Raw genomic sequence first — 16,119 nt, 5'->3', positions numbered from 1 at the left:
CAAAAAAGAATACTATGACTCAACTTAGTTGGAACGGGGGAAATAATAATAATTATTATTACTAATTAATCTTTTAATATTGTCATTATTTAGACTTTATTACAATGTCGTAACATTATTTTTTAAATTATCATTAACTTCAAATGTTAACTCTGTATTTTATTTTATATCACTATATTTATATTACAATTTATTAGTATTATTATACTCCCTCTGTCCCAAGATAAGTGACCTACTTCTTTTGGGCACGGGATTTAAGGAATGGTATTTAAATAAGTTAAAGTGGAGAAAGTAAAGTATGAGAGAGGGAAAAGTAGAGGAGAGAAGAGAGAATAAAGTAGGTGGAGAATAAAGTAAGAGAGATGACTTTTTGCTAAAAATGGAAATAGGTCACTTATAGTGAGAAACCCCAAAAAGGAATACAAGTCACTTATCTTGGGGCGGAGGGAGTATAATTTATTAGTGTAAAACATGACACTACACTATAGCATGTACAGTAAAAAAAATTAAAATTTTATTATAATATTATACTATAGTATACTTACTTAATATTGTAAATTCTTATTATAAAAATCTGAGAAAATATGAAAAGAAAGTATGCGTATATCTTATAGAAAATTAAGGAAAATATTTGTTGATGAATTAAGGCAGAGGGTAGAATAGTCCTGGAAATTTTGATACTTTCTAAGTGTATTAAATTTGATTGAAATGAGCATTAAAAATCTGATTATGTCAGCCATAATGTGGCCATTTAGCATCACTCTTTTTTATTAGCCTTAATTTTCCTAACAAAAAATATATAAATGCGACTCAAACTACAAGCATTATTATTGAATGGGGTCTATTTATTTCCATTGATTAATGGATGAAATAAATAATCCAGAATAATATGGGAAACTTAGTCATAATATTAGTATATTAAATAAGAACTGTCGATTCGAAGTCGATATAAATTAAATATGATAAGTCAAGATTCCAAGCTCTTCTCTGGCTATTTGGTTAGGATGGCATCGTCAACAATTTGCCGCACTTAATTTCTTATGACTATTATAACATAGAATTAAACTTTTATTAGGATGCCAAAAAGCAGTATATGTATGTTTGTGGGGTAGTGATATAATACAAACTCTAATAATTGTACAAATTTCAAACTATGATCTGTACCGGAAAATGTCAACAGATGACAAATAATAGCAACAAGAAATGTCAAACGCAGTGTCAACATAATGTCAACAGAGCATCAACCGTTGACATTTTGTATTGCTATTATTTTATCATCTGTTGATATTTTCCAACAGTTTAGAGCGTAGTTTGGAGTTTGTATAATATTAAGAGTTTACATTTAATTACATCCTTTGTGTGTGTATAATTATATTACTACTACATCCTTTGTGTGTGTATAATTATATTACTACTACATAAAAAGTTACATGATGAGCGAATGAACAAATAATGGTAGAAAAGTTGACTCAACTTTTGGCCGTCAATGAGCCCTAAACTTTCAAATACTTTAAGAAAAAGTCTCATCTTTTCTTTCATTTTAGTTAATCCCCAAATAATTAACTATTTATATGGCAAGCACCACACAGATTGAAAGATTGAACATAACACATTTCAAATTATTTAATCATATAACAAGTAAATATATATTGTTATCATAGATGTTTTAAATAAACATAAACCGCTAAATACTTCATTAGACATATTTTACCGTGTAAGATGTACGATTGCACCATGTTTGAAGCTAAACAATTTCGAGAAGAAAATTAAATTAACATATAAGTTATGCTAATCCCAACAGTTTATTAGTTGCTAAACTAATAATTCAAGTACATTAATTACTTCCGATCTCCTCAAACTAGCCGCCATGTTTTAAATTTACAAGTAAGCGGTACAATTGATCTTAAATATTACTCCAAACTATAGACGAATTATGGTATTCATCGCAAACTTTAAAAGTGTACTTAAAAATCACAAAAATTTAGATCGATGTCAATATTCCAATGCGGGTCATTCTTCAAACTTAACATATCTGCGAGACACATTTTTATCTTATCAGACATGTATTATTCAACGTTGATTCAAGAATTAGAGCATCAATATGACATCAGTTCATGCACTATAATTTAGACTAAGCCAGATAGGTTATGCAGCTAGTCACATAGGACAAAAATATGCCGAAATTGGACCGTGCTTGGAAAATTGCTCGCATTAAAAGTTTATGATATTTAACACCACTTTTAGAGTTCACAAAATATCAAAATTTGCTCAATTTTATAATTTTTAAAACCAATATTCCTATATGTACAAACATCAAATGTTAGTAATAATCCAAATGGCAAATGCTAGACGAATCTTTTTACATGGAGTGCATGTTAAAGTTCACGTACCTATGAATCAAAGAAGCATATTTTATTTAGCCATGGATCATAAATTAACAAGTAAAACAAGTTCAAAGCATGACCTAAGACGACAAACTGCCGAAAACATGCTTAACACCTAAACGTGGGGGCCTTTTCCACATTTGTACTTCCCTTAATTCATCTACATTATTAATATAATAAATCTCATCATAAGTTAATCAACCACTAATCTAATAACAAATTAATCTTTTGGGCCTCACCTCCTATATATAAACTCCATTCCACAATCACATCCAATTCCAAACTCTTATTACAAATCAAACAAGTCTAGTGAGTGAGAAAGAGAGAAAGAGAGGGTTAATAATCATTAATCAATCTCATCCAATTTTGAAAAATCAAAGATGGGAAACAGCCTAAGGTGTTGTTTGGCATGCGTTCTTCCATGCGGGGCGCTAGACTTGATCCGGATAGTGCACTTAAACGGGTCGGTTGACGAGATCACGGGTCGGGTCACGGCCGGAGAGATCCTAAAAAACAACCCGAATCACGTCCTCACAAAGCCTTCCTCCCAAGGCATGGCCCGCCGGATCCTCATCCTCTCGCCCGAATCCGAGCTCAAACGGGGCTCCATTTATTTCCTCATCCCCTCTTCTTCGCTTCCCGCCGACAAAACCAATAAAATTCTCAAAAAACTCAGCCCCTGCCGGAAAAAGTCGCCGGAGGTCGCCGCCGTGAAGATGCCGGAGAAGAAGCAGTCGTCGAGGCGACACCACCACCGGAGCAGGAGCAACGCCGGAGTTGCTTGGACGCCTTATCTTGAGAGCATTTCTGAGGACTAGTTTTTTTAACTTCTATATTTGGAAACAAATTTTTTTACCCCTTTATTATTAGTTGGGGGTTTATTTTTCTCTTAATTTGGTTCATAAAATGTGGATAGTTGATCATCTCTCTTTTCTTCTTTCTTGTTTGATTTTTTTTTTGGGGAAAAGGTTATTTCTTAATTTTTACCTCAACAAGAATCCATAAAATGTTGAGGTGTGTACGTACCTGTAATGTGGAGTAACTTTTAAGAATAATATTTTCCCTCTTTCATATAAAAATCCTAGATGTTTTGTGTATTTTGGTTATAAGTCTAAGGGTGACACGAGTATTATACAATTTACTTATGTTTTCTCTTTGATTTTATGTAATAAAATATCTTAGATACAAAAACCACAGATCTTTACTACTAGTATTAAGATATGAAGTAAGATCATTTCTAACTAGTTACACTAAACTCAAATTCATTTTTGAGTATATGTCACACAGTTTTACTCTAATCATTTACACCATATTTAAAATTTATATTTTTGGGTATTTGTCTCATAAAAATTTTGAAGTAACATCAAATATGGTGCTATTCCATTGAAAAATTCAAAAATGGGTTTTAGTTTAATGTATGGTTGGGGAAATTGTCTACACCAAGAATGAGTTTTGGTGTATGATTGGAGATGGTCTAATACTACAAATTTAATTTTATTTACAGTTTGATTATGTGACTAAGGACACTTGGTTACTTAATTACTTAAGTAGTGATTACTATGCTTCTAGCCAATCGGCGAACCATACAAATTTATATAAGGAAGTACGATGAATCTACATAAGACTCAATCATTATATGATCCAATTTATGTATGTGTTGTCTGTAATTTCTAAAAAAAATGACTAGTATTGGCTAAAATTGTTAGTTGACAAAAAAATCTAATATAGATTGTAGTTCCAAACCTTATCATACAAACGAACCCAACATAGATGATCTGTAACAATTATCAAAAGGAAAAATAAATTACAGTATGATGAAAAAGACAATGTATGTAGCAAAAGAAATATTATTGAAATAAAATAGACTAGGGGGGAAGTATAGAGTTTGTGAATTAAAAGTAAATTTTATTTTGGAAGTTTAAAATAGGAGTTGTGTTTTGGGATGTAGGAGCAAACAAAAACATTAATAATGGTGTCCCTAATTAATATGACTTCTTACACGGAAAGTAATCATGGTTTAGCTGGCACTTATCTCAAATAATCATTCATCACATATGTTTGATCGGAGCATTAGCCGCCGATGATAGCTCTACAACTGTGCAGTTATTAATTTTCAAATTATTGTCTTCAATCACCTAAAATAATTATATTCATCAATTAATCGAAGAAATATATCTTACCACAGTGTATGATAGAATAATATACTCCAATTAAAAAATAATAATAAATAAATAAATAAATATAATATAATACTATTATTTTTTAATGTGCAACCTGAATCTAGTCTAGAATTATTGAATTTTTAACGGATTAACCCGATAAGAACACAAACCCAATAAAACTTTACTTAAAACTCATTAATTTTGTGTGTTCATGTCAGATTTTAATATGTTGTCGAAAATTGTAAGCCAGTCATATTATACTTTGATGAACACCTTGCCTATATTAAATGGTAATTTAAATATTATGTTAAATTTTAGCAATATAGTGGAAGTTCGGTTAATGAAATAAAATTATCTTGAGATGCAGTTTAAGATACACTAAAATAGACCTTGACTAGGATTAAATTAGTCTCATGCATGGTTGTAGAGTAGGATGGAGAGGAGAATAATGAGGATAGCGAGATGGACAAATTAGTAGGAGGGGATGAAGTGAGATGGTTAGTTATGAGATTAGGGGAAAAGGAGTCCATTCAAATGGGCAGAAACAGCTCCAAATCTACAATTGTTAGCTAAGATTTGGTTGAAAGTGTGAATGGAGAAGATAAAAGTTATCTTGGGAGCCGAACTGGCACATAGAAAACTTCAAATTATTGGCGTGATCCTTGATTTTAGTGAAGAAAAAGCTAAAACTGATCGTACCTATATTTTATAGTTTAGCATCTATTGGTATTAAGTACTCCCTCCGTCCCAAGGAAGATGACCCCTTCCTTGGGCGGCACGGGATTTTATGCAACTTTATTTTATGTGTTGAGAGAAAAAAGTAAAGTAAGAGATAGAATAAAGTAGAGATAAATGTGTTTCCATTTTAAGTAATGGGCCATCTTGATTGAGACAAACTAAAAAGGAAAGTGAGTTATCTTCAATGGGACGGAGGGAGTAGTATTTACTATTGAGTGATGCTAACGAGTAGCCCACTTCAAATAATAACTATAGTCTATATACATTGGATTTTGATTTAAGTTCTTGGAAGTGAGGGCCAGGTTAGACATGGAATTACGATAAGTTAAACCATTAATAACATTGCCGGGACCAAAATATGTGGTAATACTTGGAAAGTACAATGTTGAAAATGGTCGAACTAAATGTATGTGGTAATAAATTAAGTTTTGGATGGAAGAATTTGGTTGAACACGATTATTAGCCGGTATAATGTAATGACCTGTATAAATTCGATTTAATATGAAGTTGTATATTCAATTGAAACCCTTTCACCAAATCAAATTATGTAAACGTACTACCCTTTATTGATATTGAGCACAATAGTCAATGTTTGTACCAAAATCAGGTACGCGATGGAGAGAAACCATAGATATTTATATGTTTTTATTTTATGTCATTAATAACTTGAAAGAGATTGAAAAATGATAATGAAGAGCTGGCAATTCATTGATTCACATAATTGTGTTTGGCACATGTCATGTCAAGTTTCCTCTGTATAAATAAATTGACTAAACCAGACGTCCCTTTCTCACACTCCAACCTCAGCTTAATTTGGATCACACGCTTTCTTCTTTTGTACTACCTTTCTTTCATGGGTTTTTGTTTTCGGTGATATTGATGGTTATCGGTGGTGCACACCACCTGAACTTTACATTAGTATGATATTATTCGCTTTGAGCAAAGCCATCATAGTTTTGCTCTTGGAGTACTCCCCAAAATGCTTCATACTAATAGAGTTGAAATAACTCATATATATGCTTGCAACTCTTGTTCATTCTCCAATGTGAAGTATTATTTGCCCTCACAGATATTTCTTCAACTTTTTTGTAACTCAGCACCTAAAGAATATGCTCACTTATAGATACATTACAGTAACCAATGTATTCTAGTTTGCTTTATGCTCCATATAATAGTCACTTACAAGATTGTCTTACTATTGTTTGGGGGTGAAACTGTTTGCTAAGTAACATACTCCCTCCGTCCCAAGGAAGATGACCCCTTTCTTAGACGGCACAGGATTTTATGCAACTTTATTTTGTGTGTTAAGTGGAGAGGGTAAAGTAAGAGAGAAGGAATAAAGTAGAGATAAAGGGGTTTCCATTTTAAGCAATGAGTCATCTTGATTGGGACAAACCAAAAAGGAAAGTGAGTCATCTTCAATGGGACGAGGAGTACTTGGTAAGATACGATGATGAAGTGCAAATTTATTGGTGCAGCATTTTACCTTCGACCGATTAGGAGGGGGTTTAAGTCATCTTGGCTGCGTGAGCATGAGATGGCTGAGAATTATGCTAAATGGACTTACAAATATAACTTGAGCATTAGAACTACAGAACAATTTGGGCTTCAGTTCCCTTGACTGTATAAATGACCTACTGAGCAACCGCGGCTAACGTGGCCTTGACCTACTCTTTATTTTCCTCATCAAGTATTCCTCCAAGCCAGCACCAGCATCTACTAATCTAGTATCAGACTTGATCTCCACCTTCACAGCCTGTTTTAACGCTTCTTCTAATGCTTCTGCATCTTCTTCCTCACAGATCCGCGCTACAATTTCAGCCCAAGTGTCGGTATGTGGAACGCTCCCATGCCTCAACAACTCACTCAACACTTCACAAGCATCCTCTAGTTTACCAAGTTTACAGAAGCCTTGTACAAGCATATGTATAACCGAAAAATGAGGATGAAATTCCTTGGACAACATTACCTTAATATACCTCTTGGCCTCGTCGTACATGCCCTGATTGCACAAGCCCCCCACTATATTTTGATATGATAACAAATTTGGTAAGCACCCATTTGAAGACATGTCATCAAGAACCTTACAGGCATCAGCAGCACACCCTACTTTGCAATAACCTGAGATAACTGTATTATAATGGACAATATCAGGATTGCATCCCTTTATTTTCATCCGACAAAGAAGCTTGTACGCCTCCTTCAGCTTTTTCTTCCTGCACAAGCTATTCAAAAGAGTAGTGTAGCTTAAACTGTCGGGCACAAACCCTTTGTTTAGCATGTCCTCCAGTAAATCAACAGCTTTATTCACCTGACTCTTCCTGCACAGTGCTTGCATTAGAATCCGATATGACTCTACATCAGGAAGAACATCACGCTTAAACATGTGATTGAACAAAGTATATGCAATGCTCAAGTCGCCATTCAGGCAAAAGGCTCGCATCATTATTTTGTAGGAATTTGTGTTGGGGGAGACTCCATATCTGTGGGCAGCCCGGAACAGGTCAAATGCAGCGCGGAGGAAGTTACTGTTAGCAACAAGGATTTCGAGGATGCAGTTGAGGTGTTTCTGACGGGGCTTAATATTGAATTCAAGAATTGTATAGAATGTTTTGAGAGCTTTCTCCGGTTGGTTTGCATCACCATATATTTGGATGATGTGGGTAAAGAGAGAAGGGGAAATGGAATAATCAAGAGACTTGAGGCTTGAGATAACCGCATTCATGAGAGAGAAATGGCGAGAGCGGCCCAGTTTGAGAATAAGGGTGTGATAGGTAGCATAGGAATGGCGGAAGTTGGGCTGACGTGAAGCCAAGTCAAAGATTTCCTTTGCCAGAAGTGGATCTGTTTGAGAAGCTATCAACTTTTGGATTCGAGCTGGAGAACCAATAGAAGGTTCTGCTTTCTCCTTTGGCTCACGGTCGTATTGTCTGTATCCATACTCTCGTTCATCTTCTTGATTACGATTAATGGGTGCTGATGAGTATGAACAAGAAGCTTTTGGAGTTTCAACAACAATGAAGATCGAGGAGATGCTAGGTGCATATCTCTGCAACTGCCGGATGTAATTGCAGAAAATGGCATTCGCCATTCTGCAAGTATCACATATGGAATTCTTACTGGTTTCTATCCCTCAAGTGAATTTAGAATTATAATCCTGAAAGGTAGAAATGTGAGCAAGGTTAGATTATGATTACATGACAATAACGCAAAATTTGCATGCATACATTTATGATCTTGTGTAATCGACAATTCTGCTTGCTATTATCATAGCATGTAAGGACCAAGCATATCATACATGTAACACCCTTAATTAATTAAATCGAATAAGTGGTGTCGCGTTTAACGTTTTGATGCACTTAACTTCTTATTAAAAACATGTCTTTCTACCGTGTACATTTTTTTAAAGCATAACAACTCTTGCACACTATTAAATAATTCACCAAACCTGCTAGCAATAAAAACCTACCAACTACACATAAAAAAAACCTCAACTAAGCATGCCACGTGTAACACTTCAACTTTGCCGGCAAAAGAGATAATAACTTGACACGCACAGTTGCCCAACAAGTGAGATATCTCACCACTTTACTCAGCAAAGGGACAGATAGGGGGTGAGAAGCTCGTAATGTAATCACATTACAGAATAATGTCATTACATCACATATAAGTTAAAGTATTTCCAAATTCTTCATGTCAATAAGAAAGAAAGTAGTTCAATTTTAACTAAATAAGAAATCCCAGAAAAACTGAGTTCTCACGGCTGTCCCAAATAATAGTAATCTCAAGGTTCATTCTTTTCATCATAATTCATACTCCTACTTGTTTTATATAAAGAAGGTGATTCCCAAGCCAAATTAATAAGCCAAAGCACAATTTTCAACATTAATCCAAACATGTAGGTTGTCCGGAAAGTCCTCTGTAATCAACGAATATTTCATCTTCAAAGTAACCACATAATATTGCATTGACAACGCAGCCCCAACTTGATATTATCCTAAATTCCATCAAGAAGATAACTTTCTTTATTTAAAATTACTCTATGATTTCACAAGCTACTACATAGTGTTTAAAACCACTTCATGCTCCCATTTTTAGTGGCTAAAATAGATTTTTCAGATTCACAAAATCAGTTTTTCAACAAATTAATAAACAATCTCTCAGTTTAAGTCATAAGCTTATGGCTCCAATTGCATAATTTCAATGTTAAATTACATAAATTTATCACAAATATAAAATCCCCAATTCAAAGAACCCTAGTTTTTTATTTTATCACAAACTGAAATTAAATGCTATTTTCATGATTAATCATGCTAGAAATTCATTCTACAGTCATTTCCATCAAAAAGAATCAGCCAACAATTTGAAAATTGAAGTGAGAAAATTGACAGCTTTTCAATATTGTTCTTACTCATACCTAGAGTCCAAATCGCCCACTGTAAGGCTCAATACTAGTTTTAAAAGCAAGAACAAGAAGTTGGAAGGAAACTCAAACCTTCAATATGAATTTATGAGGGTGGATGAATTGAATGGGATTTAGGGAGGAGACTGATGGTGTGGGCTGGCGGTGGCTGGACAGTGAGAACAGAGGCGGAGGCGGAGGTGGAGCTTTAGAAACTGGTGTGGAGAGAAAAGGTGAGAAGAGAGAGATACTGCTCTATTTTCCCTTCCTTTTCCTTCTTACTTTTCTGTCAAAACATTATTCAAATTTAGTTCTTTTTTCTCCTTATTTTCATTTTCTAATCTAATTAATTAATGCATACAACTATAAATTCTAGATCTGATTTATACTTCTATCTTCAGCTACTTTTCTCAAGTTCAACTGAAATTACATCTCTGAGCCGGCTTTTTCTATCACAAACAACCAAATTTCAGCTTTTTCACCACATAACTACAATTAAATATTTAACCGTTCTTGAAAAAACTAAAAAAAGAAAATAGAATTTCCTTTCAACAAATTAAAATAGGTTGAGCGCGACATAAATCCATACTATTTCAGGATGTTAAGGTAGCCAAAAAAGATCAGTACAGCAGCATGTTTGCAAGTAGTTTCATAGCCACAGCCACTTAACCATCCACACATAACTTCTATTTCACCATTCATGCTTAATAGTAAAAAAATATCATATATCTATAGCTATTATAAACTCACGAATCAAAAGATTTACCTATCTTTTAACATTACTTCAATATCCCAAAAGAATTGAATTTAGAAGTCAAAATCCTAACAAATTTGGGGAGATTAAAACTTCTATTTAAGGGGGCTCTGGGTCCTATATCAATCTTCCACCACAAGCCACAATATCTTCCTTTCATCATAAATACTCAATCAATGTAACAAAATAAATATATTGGAAAGAGTTCTTAACGAAATTTGCCGAAAAAGAAGACGGGAAAAGCTTGGGTTTCAACCTTAATTCATTCTTAAAACACATTTAAATAGTGCGCTACCATTAATTTTCAACAAGTTTTAAAACACATTAATTTAATAATAATGGGATAATTTGTCATATTTCATAAAAAATTTGCAGTAGCACCCTATTTGGTGTTGTACCCCAAATTTGATATTGTTCAGTAAAAAACATTCAAAAATAGGTTTGGGTTTGGTGTATGATTGAAGATGTCTTATATACAAAAAATGAGTTTTAGTGTATGGTTAGATATGTTCCTGGTGCTGCATAACTTCTAAACAAATTCAGAATTTTGGCATCTTGTTATTATTGGGTTTCTAAATAAATAATTAAACAACTAGGTTAAAAATAACAAAAAATCTTGCAGGAAAATCAGATTTTTCTATTATTTTGTGAAGACTAATAATAGTAGAACCAAATGATTTTTCACGTCCACAATTTGACGATAGATAGAGAGAATTTTTGTAGGTATTTTTTCCTTGTCTCATGCATGTCCATCCTTACTCCATACTATAAAACTTAGTGAAAATTAATCAAGTTAGCTGTTTTGAGAAAATAGTATGCCAACAAACTTCATTCTTCTCTCTCAGATTTGATAGCATATTTTTCCTTAGAAGATAAAAAAGAATTCATGAAAAATGCCAGCTTCATCTACATTAGGACATGTGGAGGGACCAGATGGGGGTGAAGAAATGTTGATATGTCAATTTATCCACATGACAAATTCACAGGGAAGCACATGGTTTGGGGGAGATCCCTTCTCCTACACCGTTCCACTTCTCCTAGCGCAGCTTATTCTCATCTTCATCGTCACAAGCCTCATCTGGCTCTTCCTCAGACCTTTTAAGCAAGGCATGATCAGCGCACAACTCATCGTAAGAATTATAACCCCCCCCGGTCTTCCTTTCATCTCCATGTCCATATCAATATCATATGTTTGATCATCTGAATCAGGGAGGCATCATCATGGGAAGGTCTTGTCTCGGGCGGATCAGAGCTTACAGCGATAAGATATTTCCCACGTCAGGAAGACAAATTCTAGAAACTTCCGCAGACTTAGGGTTCATCTTGTATTTGTTTATAATAGGAGTTCACGTAGATCTAAACTTAGTGAAGAAGGTGGAAAGATATGCAGTGGTGATTGGAGTTTCATGCTTCATTGCCCCTCTGACTATTGGCTTGGGTGTTATTTTTCTGGTGACCAACACCATGGACCTCGACCCCGAGACCGTTTCATGTCTTCCTTTTGTCGCGAGTTTAACAGCTATATCTTCCTTCCCGGTGATCACCAGCTTGCTCACTGATCTCAACATTCTGAATTCAGAGATTGGGAGGATGGCCACCCTGGCTTCAGTGGTGAGCGACATGTGCAACTACGGCTCCTCACTGATTTTTGGTGGATTGGTTGTTTATTTGATGACCAAGCAGTTCGCAGTGATTATGTCGGTCATCTGTGCCATTTTATTTTTCATGATCATCTTATTTATACTTCGTCCCATGATCACATTCGTAGCTAAGCGTGTTCCTGAGGGGCATCAGATCAAGGAGTCGCATTTTGTTGTGGTGGTGGTGGTGGTCTTAATATGTGGGTTGGGCTCGGAGATTTTGGGGCAACCCGCGGGGCTTGGGACGTTTATCTTGGGTGTTTTGATTCCGGATGGTGGGAGTTTGTTTGCGAATAAGATGGAGACATTCAGCATTGGGTTGCTTGTTCCCGCTAAATTTGTTATTAGTGGTCTCATACTGGATATTTCATCTATCCACGCTTTGTCCGGATTTGCATATGGAATAGTTCTTCTCGTTTGCTACACTTGCAAGTTCCTTTCAGTTTTCATTATTTCCCTCTACTACAAGTTGCCCACTCGAGACGCTTGCGCCCTCGCTCTCATCATGTGCTGCAAAGGCGCAATCGAAGCGGCTCTCTACATCACCTTGTTCGAGGATGGGGTCATTCACTCTACTTTTCTCTTCTCTACTCATTCGATAATTGATTAATGTTGTTTTTGTTGTACAGGTCATAGGACGTCAAGCATACGCCATGTTACTACTGTCATCATTGTTGATGACCGGAATAGCCAGACCTCTAATAGCACACCTTTACGACCCATCATCTCGATACCTAGGCCTTTGCAAGAACTCCATCATGTTAAACCAGCCCAACGAAGAGCTACGGATGTTGCTCTGTATCCACGATGCAGACAACATTCCCACCATCCTTAGCTTCATTGATGCTATGCATGGCAACAGGCCCATCGCCCTCTTCGCCCTCAACCTCACGGAGCTCAAGGGCAGAGGCGCTGCGGTCCTTGAACAAACCACCGACATCACTTCTAACCAAGCTGCCAAAGCCCTCAACTCACTAGCAGACAGGATCGCTGGCCACTTGGTCGTCCGCCACTTCACCTCCGTCTCCCCTTATGCCAGTATGCACGACGACGTATGCACCCTCGCGGCCGACCAGGTTGCCAACATTGCCATCCTCCCATTCCACAAGCAATACACCATGGATGGAGCCGTGGGGCTATCCTCCCCTTCCATAAGGATGGTGAACCAAAATGTGATGGAAAAGTCCCCCTGCTCCGTGGCCATCCTAGTCGACCGCGGCCAGTTCCTCACCAACCATAAGTCGAATCAAAGTTTCCACGTGTGCCTCCTCTTCCTAGGTGGCATGGATGACTGTGAGGCCCTTGCTTTATGCACCGGCTTCATCCACAACCATAACGTCACCATCACCTTCCTTTGGATACGGTCGTGGGACCACGCCAAGTACACCCAACAAAACATGGAGATTGAGATGGTGAACCAATTCAAGGCGAAGACGATGGGTTACCATAGGATCAACTATAAAGAGGAGCTTGTGAAGGACGCTATAGACACCACCAGGATTATTGGATCGCTCAAGGACTACGATTTTGATCTATGCGTGGTGGGAAGGTCCCACGATGCCGAGTCAGAGATGTTGGCCGGGATTAATGAATGGAGCGAGTGTCCAGAGCTTGGGGTCATTGGAGACATGCTGGCTAATCCTGATTTCCACTTTTCTGTGCTCGTTGTACAACAGCAGCCGGCGGGGGCGGATGTCTTCAAGTATGCCAACGTCCAACCCGTTGCTAGCGGATATATTTCATCGTCGCGTTATAGCGATTGCAAAGATGACTTCGACTCGTTTCATCGTGTCTAGTGTAAGTGTATGGATGATCATCTGTAAATGTCTATTTTCGTTAATTCACTTCTTATAATTTATTGAACATTTCGTCTTTGAGTTTGAAACTAAACAAAGATGATGAGATTGCAACATATTCTATTTGACATAATAATTTCCAGGTATGACTTGCACATCAAATGTTCACTTTTATCCATCAAATTTGCATATTTTTCTTTATGAATTCAAGTTATATGGCATGTGATTTGTGAATGTGAATTCAATTTAAGCATGTGAAAACAAAATAAAGATTTTGAAAAAGATAAAAGAAACATTAAAGGAATTTTTAGTACATCCAATGTGAGAAAATATTTTGTCCCATTTATTTACTGGGATTGTGCTTTCTCAAAAGTAATCTCATTATCAATTATTATATTTTGTGTTATGAAAATAAGGAAAGTAATTTTATATTTAAAAATAGAAAGATTTATGCAAAATTTCAAATAGTGGCGGGATAGAAGAATAAAATGGGAGGGTGGAATGACCACTAGTACAAAGGCTCCATCCCTGGTGTCACAGAAACTCGGTTTAAAAGAACTAAATATTAATATGTCATCTTTTGATGCACTATAATTTCTTTTAAGTATGTTGTTATCATAACTAGAACATTATTAATGAAATTATTAAAGAAAATATTATTCCTTCATGACGTTGGGTGTAAATATGGCATACTAAGATAGTAAGATGCCACATCCATTTTTTCGTTTATTTTAAAACTATATATCACACTAAATTTTTAAATCTAAGAAAAACTTTATTGTAAATAAATCCAATTCACTAATTTCTCTCGCGATTAAGTATTAAGTTAAAATTAGTAAGACTATCAAGCTCTATATAAATGACATGATTAGTTATCAGTTTGTGTTAGATAATACTAATTGGATAACTAAATGAATTGTATAAATACATTAAAACAAAATAAAACATTATGAATTTTTAGACAGTGGTTACTTTGTATATCTTTACATGAGTATAACATTTAGAGCATGTCCAACTATGCCTTAGCTAAGAGCGAGCTCGTGCAATTGTTACGGCAAGCCCGCGAGCTCACCATTGGGCTCTCCCAGCAAAAAGGGTATTGCTCCACTCTTTGGATTAGGGCATCCTTAACTCAAAGTTGTTTGCATCAATGTGAGGATCCTCGGGGGTAGTTATCAAGTTATCATGGTTGAACATTTGCATCACGGGTACTAGCTCCTTATTTTTCCTTTCTTGCTCCTCCTTGGCGGCCTTCTCCGCAGCTTTGTCATCTAATAGTTCTTGTATTTGTCTTCGCAAAAATGCGATCTTTTCTCGTGTATTGTCTCTCATCTTACTTTGACCACTCTTAATTTTCCTACGAGTCTTCTCGATCTCCGGATCAACGGGAGCTAAGATCTCCTTCCTAGAACGTGTTCGCATGCACAACCTATAGAAAACAAAACCAAAATAAAACAAAAATTAAAAACAGAAAGCAATTAAATCCAAATTGGCGAAATAATTTGTTGAAAGATATCAATCACAAAACGTGAACATATTCCCCAGCAACGGCGCCAAAAACTTGATGCACTTTTTATTAGCACTAAATAAACCTACAAGTATACAGAGTAGATCTAGTATAGCTAATGGTCAGTATCGAATATCGAACACAGGAAAAACGATCACAGACTGACTATCTCTTACTAAGCATTTTTCACTATTTGGAGACACAGTTGGTTTTGATGACAAATAATAAATAAAAAGGAAAGCAAGTGAGCAATTGCAATAAGTATTGTCCATGCGGCACAAAGTAAATCACACACTAGGATTGCAATCTAAAAGCACATAAGACTCATATTGTTCTCGCTCATTAAAAGTATCGTTTTAAGGGGAATTAATTGTAGCGTCAACTAAACTCTATAAACATGCAAATCCTCTCTCGATTACTTTGCAAGTCAATAAATCATCACATAATGTATTGCTCAAACATGAAGCATCATCCCACACTTAGAATGAAATAAATGATGAACAAAACGGATATTAAATAAATATAAACTATATAAATCAAAGTCGTTACCAATACATCCTAGAATTGTATGAATTTAGCTACTCATGGACAAATAAACTAAACCCATAGTTTGTAGGAAAAACATAGAAAACATAAGAACTACGATAATAAAATCCAAAGGTTGAATCCCGTAGCCTTGATATTCTTGAATACACACTTCAAACTCCTTCATTGGTTGAAAACGATGATGAAAAGT

At 35.6% G+C, this 16,119-nt stretch overlaps 3 protein-coding genes across 5 annotated transcripts; 2 read left to right on the top strand and 1 right to left on the bottom strand.

Moving 5' to 3' along the window:
* Positions 1-2,661: 2,661 nt before the first annotated feature.
* On the top strand, positions 2,662-3,538 carry LOC125188882. The gene has a single exon (XM_048085956.1). It carries the CDS (start codon positions 2,765-2,767, stop codon positions 3,200-3,202), a length of 438 nt encoding a protein of 145 aa, XP_047941913.1. The 5' UTR covers positions 2,662-2,764; the 3' UTR covers positions 3,203-3,538.
* A 3,294-nt stretch (positions 3,539-6,832) lies between these two features.
* LOC125188880 (pentatricopeptide repeat-containing protein At4g01400, mitochondrial) lies at positions 6,833-9,980 on the bottom strand. Of its 3 annotated transcripts, XM_048085955.1 has the most exons (3): positions 9,780-9,980; positions 7,406-8,441; positions 6,833-7,306 (listed from the first exon to the last, which is right to left on the bottom strand). In XM_048085955.1, exons 2-3 carry the CDS (start codon positions 8,373-8,375, stop codon positions 6,936-6,938), a joined length of 1,341 nt encoding a protein of 446 aa, XP_047941912.1. In that variant the 5' UTR covers positions 8,376-8,441; positions 9,780-9,980; the 3' UTR covers positions 6,833-6,935. The 3 variants fall into 3 exon arrangements, with proteins under 3 accessions (XP_047941912.1, XP_047941910.1, XP_047941909.1); XM_048085953.1 differs by having other exon boundaries at positions 6,833-8,441; positions 9,702-9,980; XM_048085952.1 differs by having other exon boundaries at positions 6,833-8,441.
* A 1,340-nt stretch (positions 9,981-11,320) lies between these two features.
* On the top strand, positions 11,321-13,954 carry LOC125187783 (cation/H(+) antiporter 14). Its single transcript, XM_048084416.1, has 3 exons — positions 11,321-11,570; positions 11,650-12,642; positions 12,710-13,954. The coding sequence occupies exons 1-3, from the start codon at positions 11,334-11,336 to the stop codon at positions 13,874-13,876; spliced, it is 2,397 nt and encodes a 798-aa protein (XP_047940373.1). The 5' UTR covers positions 11,321-11,333; the 3' UTR covers positions 13,877-13,954.
* Positions 13,955-16,119: the final 2,165 nt, after the last annotated feature.

This window comes from Salvia hispanica, chromosome 5 (genome assembly GCF_023119035.1).
Source record: "Salvia hispanica cultivar TCC Black 2014 chromosome 5, UniMelb_Shisp_WGS_1.0, whole genome shotgun sequence".
Lineage (NCBI taxonomy): Eukaryota > Viridiplantae > Streptophyta > Magnoliopsida > Lamiales > Lamiaceae > Salvia > Salvia hispanica.
The sequence above is the reverse complement of the archived record's forward strand: the minus strand, read 5'-3'. Positions and strand labels throughout refer to the sequence as shown.

Excerpts from the sequence above, each read along its gene's own strand:
- LOC125187783 (XM_048084416.1), top strand. The coding sequence starts at position 11,334 with ATGCCAGCTTCATCTACATTAGGACATGTGGAGGGACCAGATGGGGGT. Across the intron at positions 11,571-11,649 it reads TGATCAGCGCACAACTCATC|GGAGGCATCATCATGGGAAG; the intron begins GTAAGAATTATA and ends CATCTGAATCAG. Across the intron at positions 12,643-12,709 it reads TCACCTTGTTCGAGGATGGG|GTCATAGGACGTCAAGCATA; the intron begins GTCATTCACTCT and ends TTTGTTGTACAG.
- LOC125188882 (XM_048085956.1), top strand. The coding sequence starts at position 2,765 with ATGGGAAACAGCCTAAGGTGTTGTTTGGCATGCGTTCTTCCATGCGGG.
- LOC125188880 (XM_048085953.1), bottom strand. The coding sequence starts at position 8,375 with ATGGCGAATGCCATTTTCTGCAATTACATCCGGCAGTTGCAGAGATAT.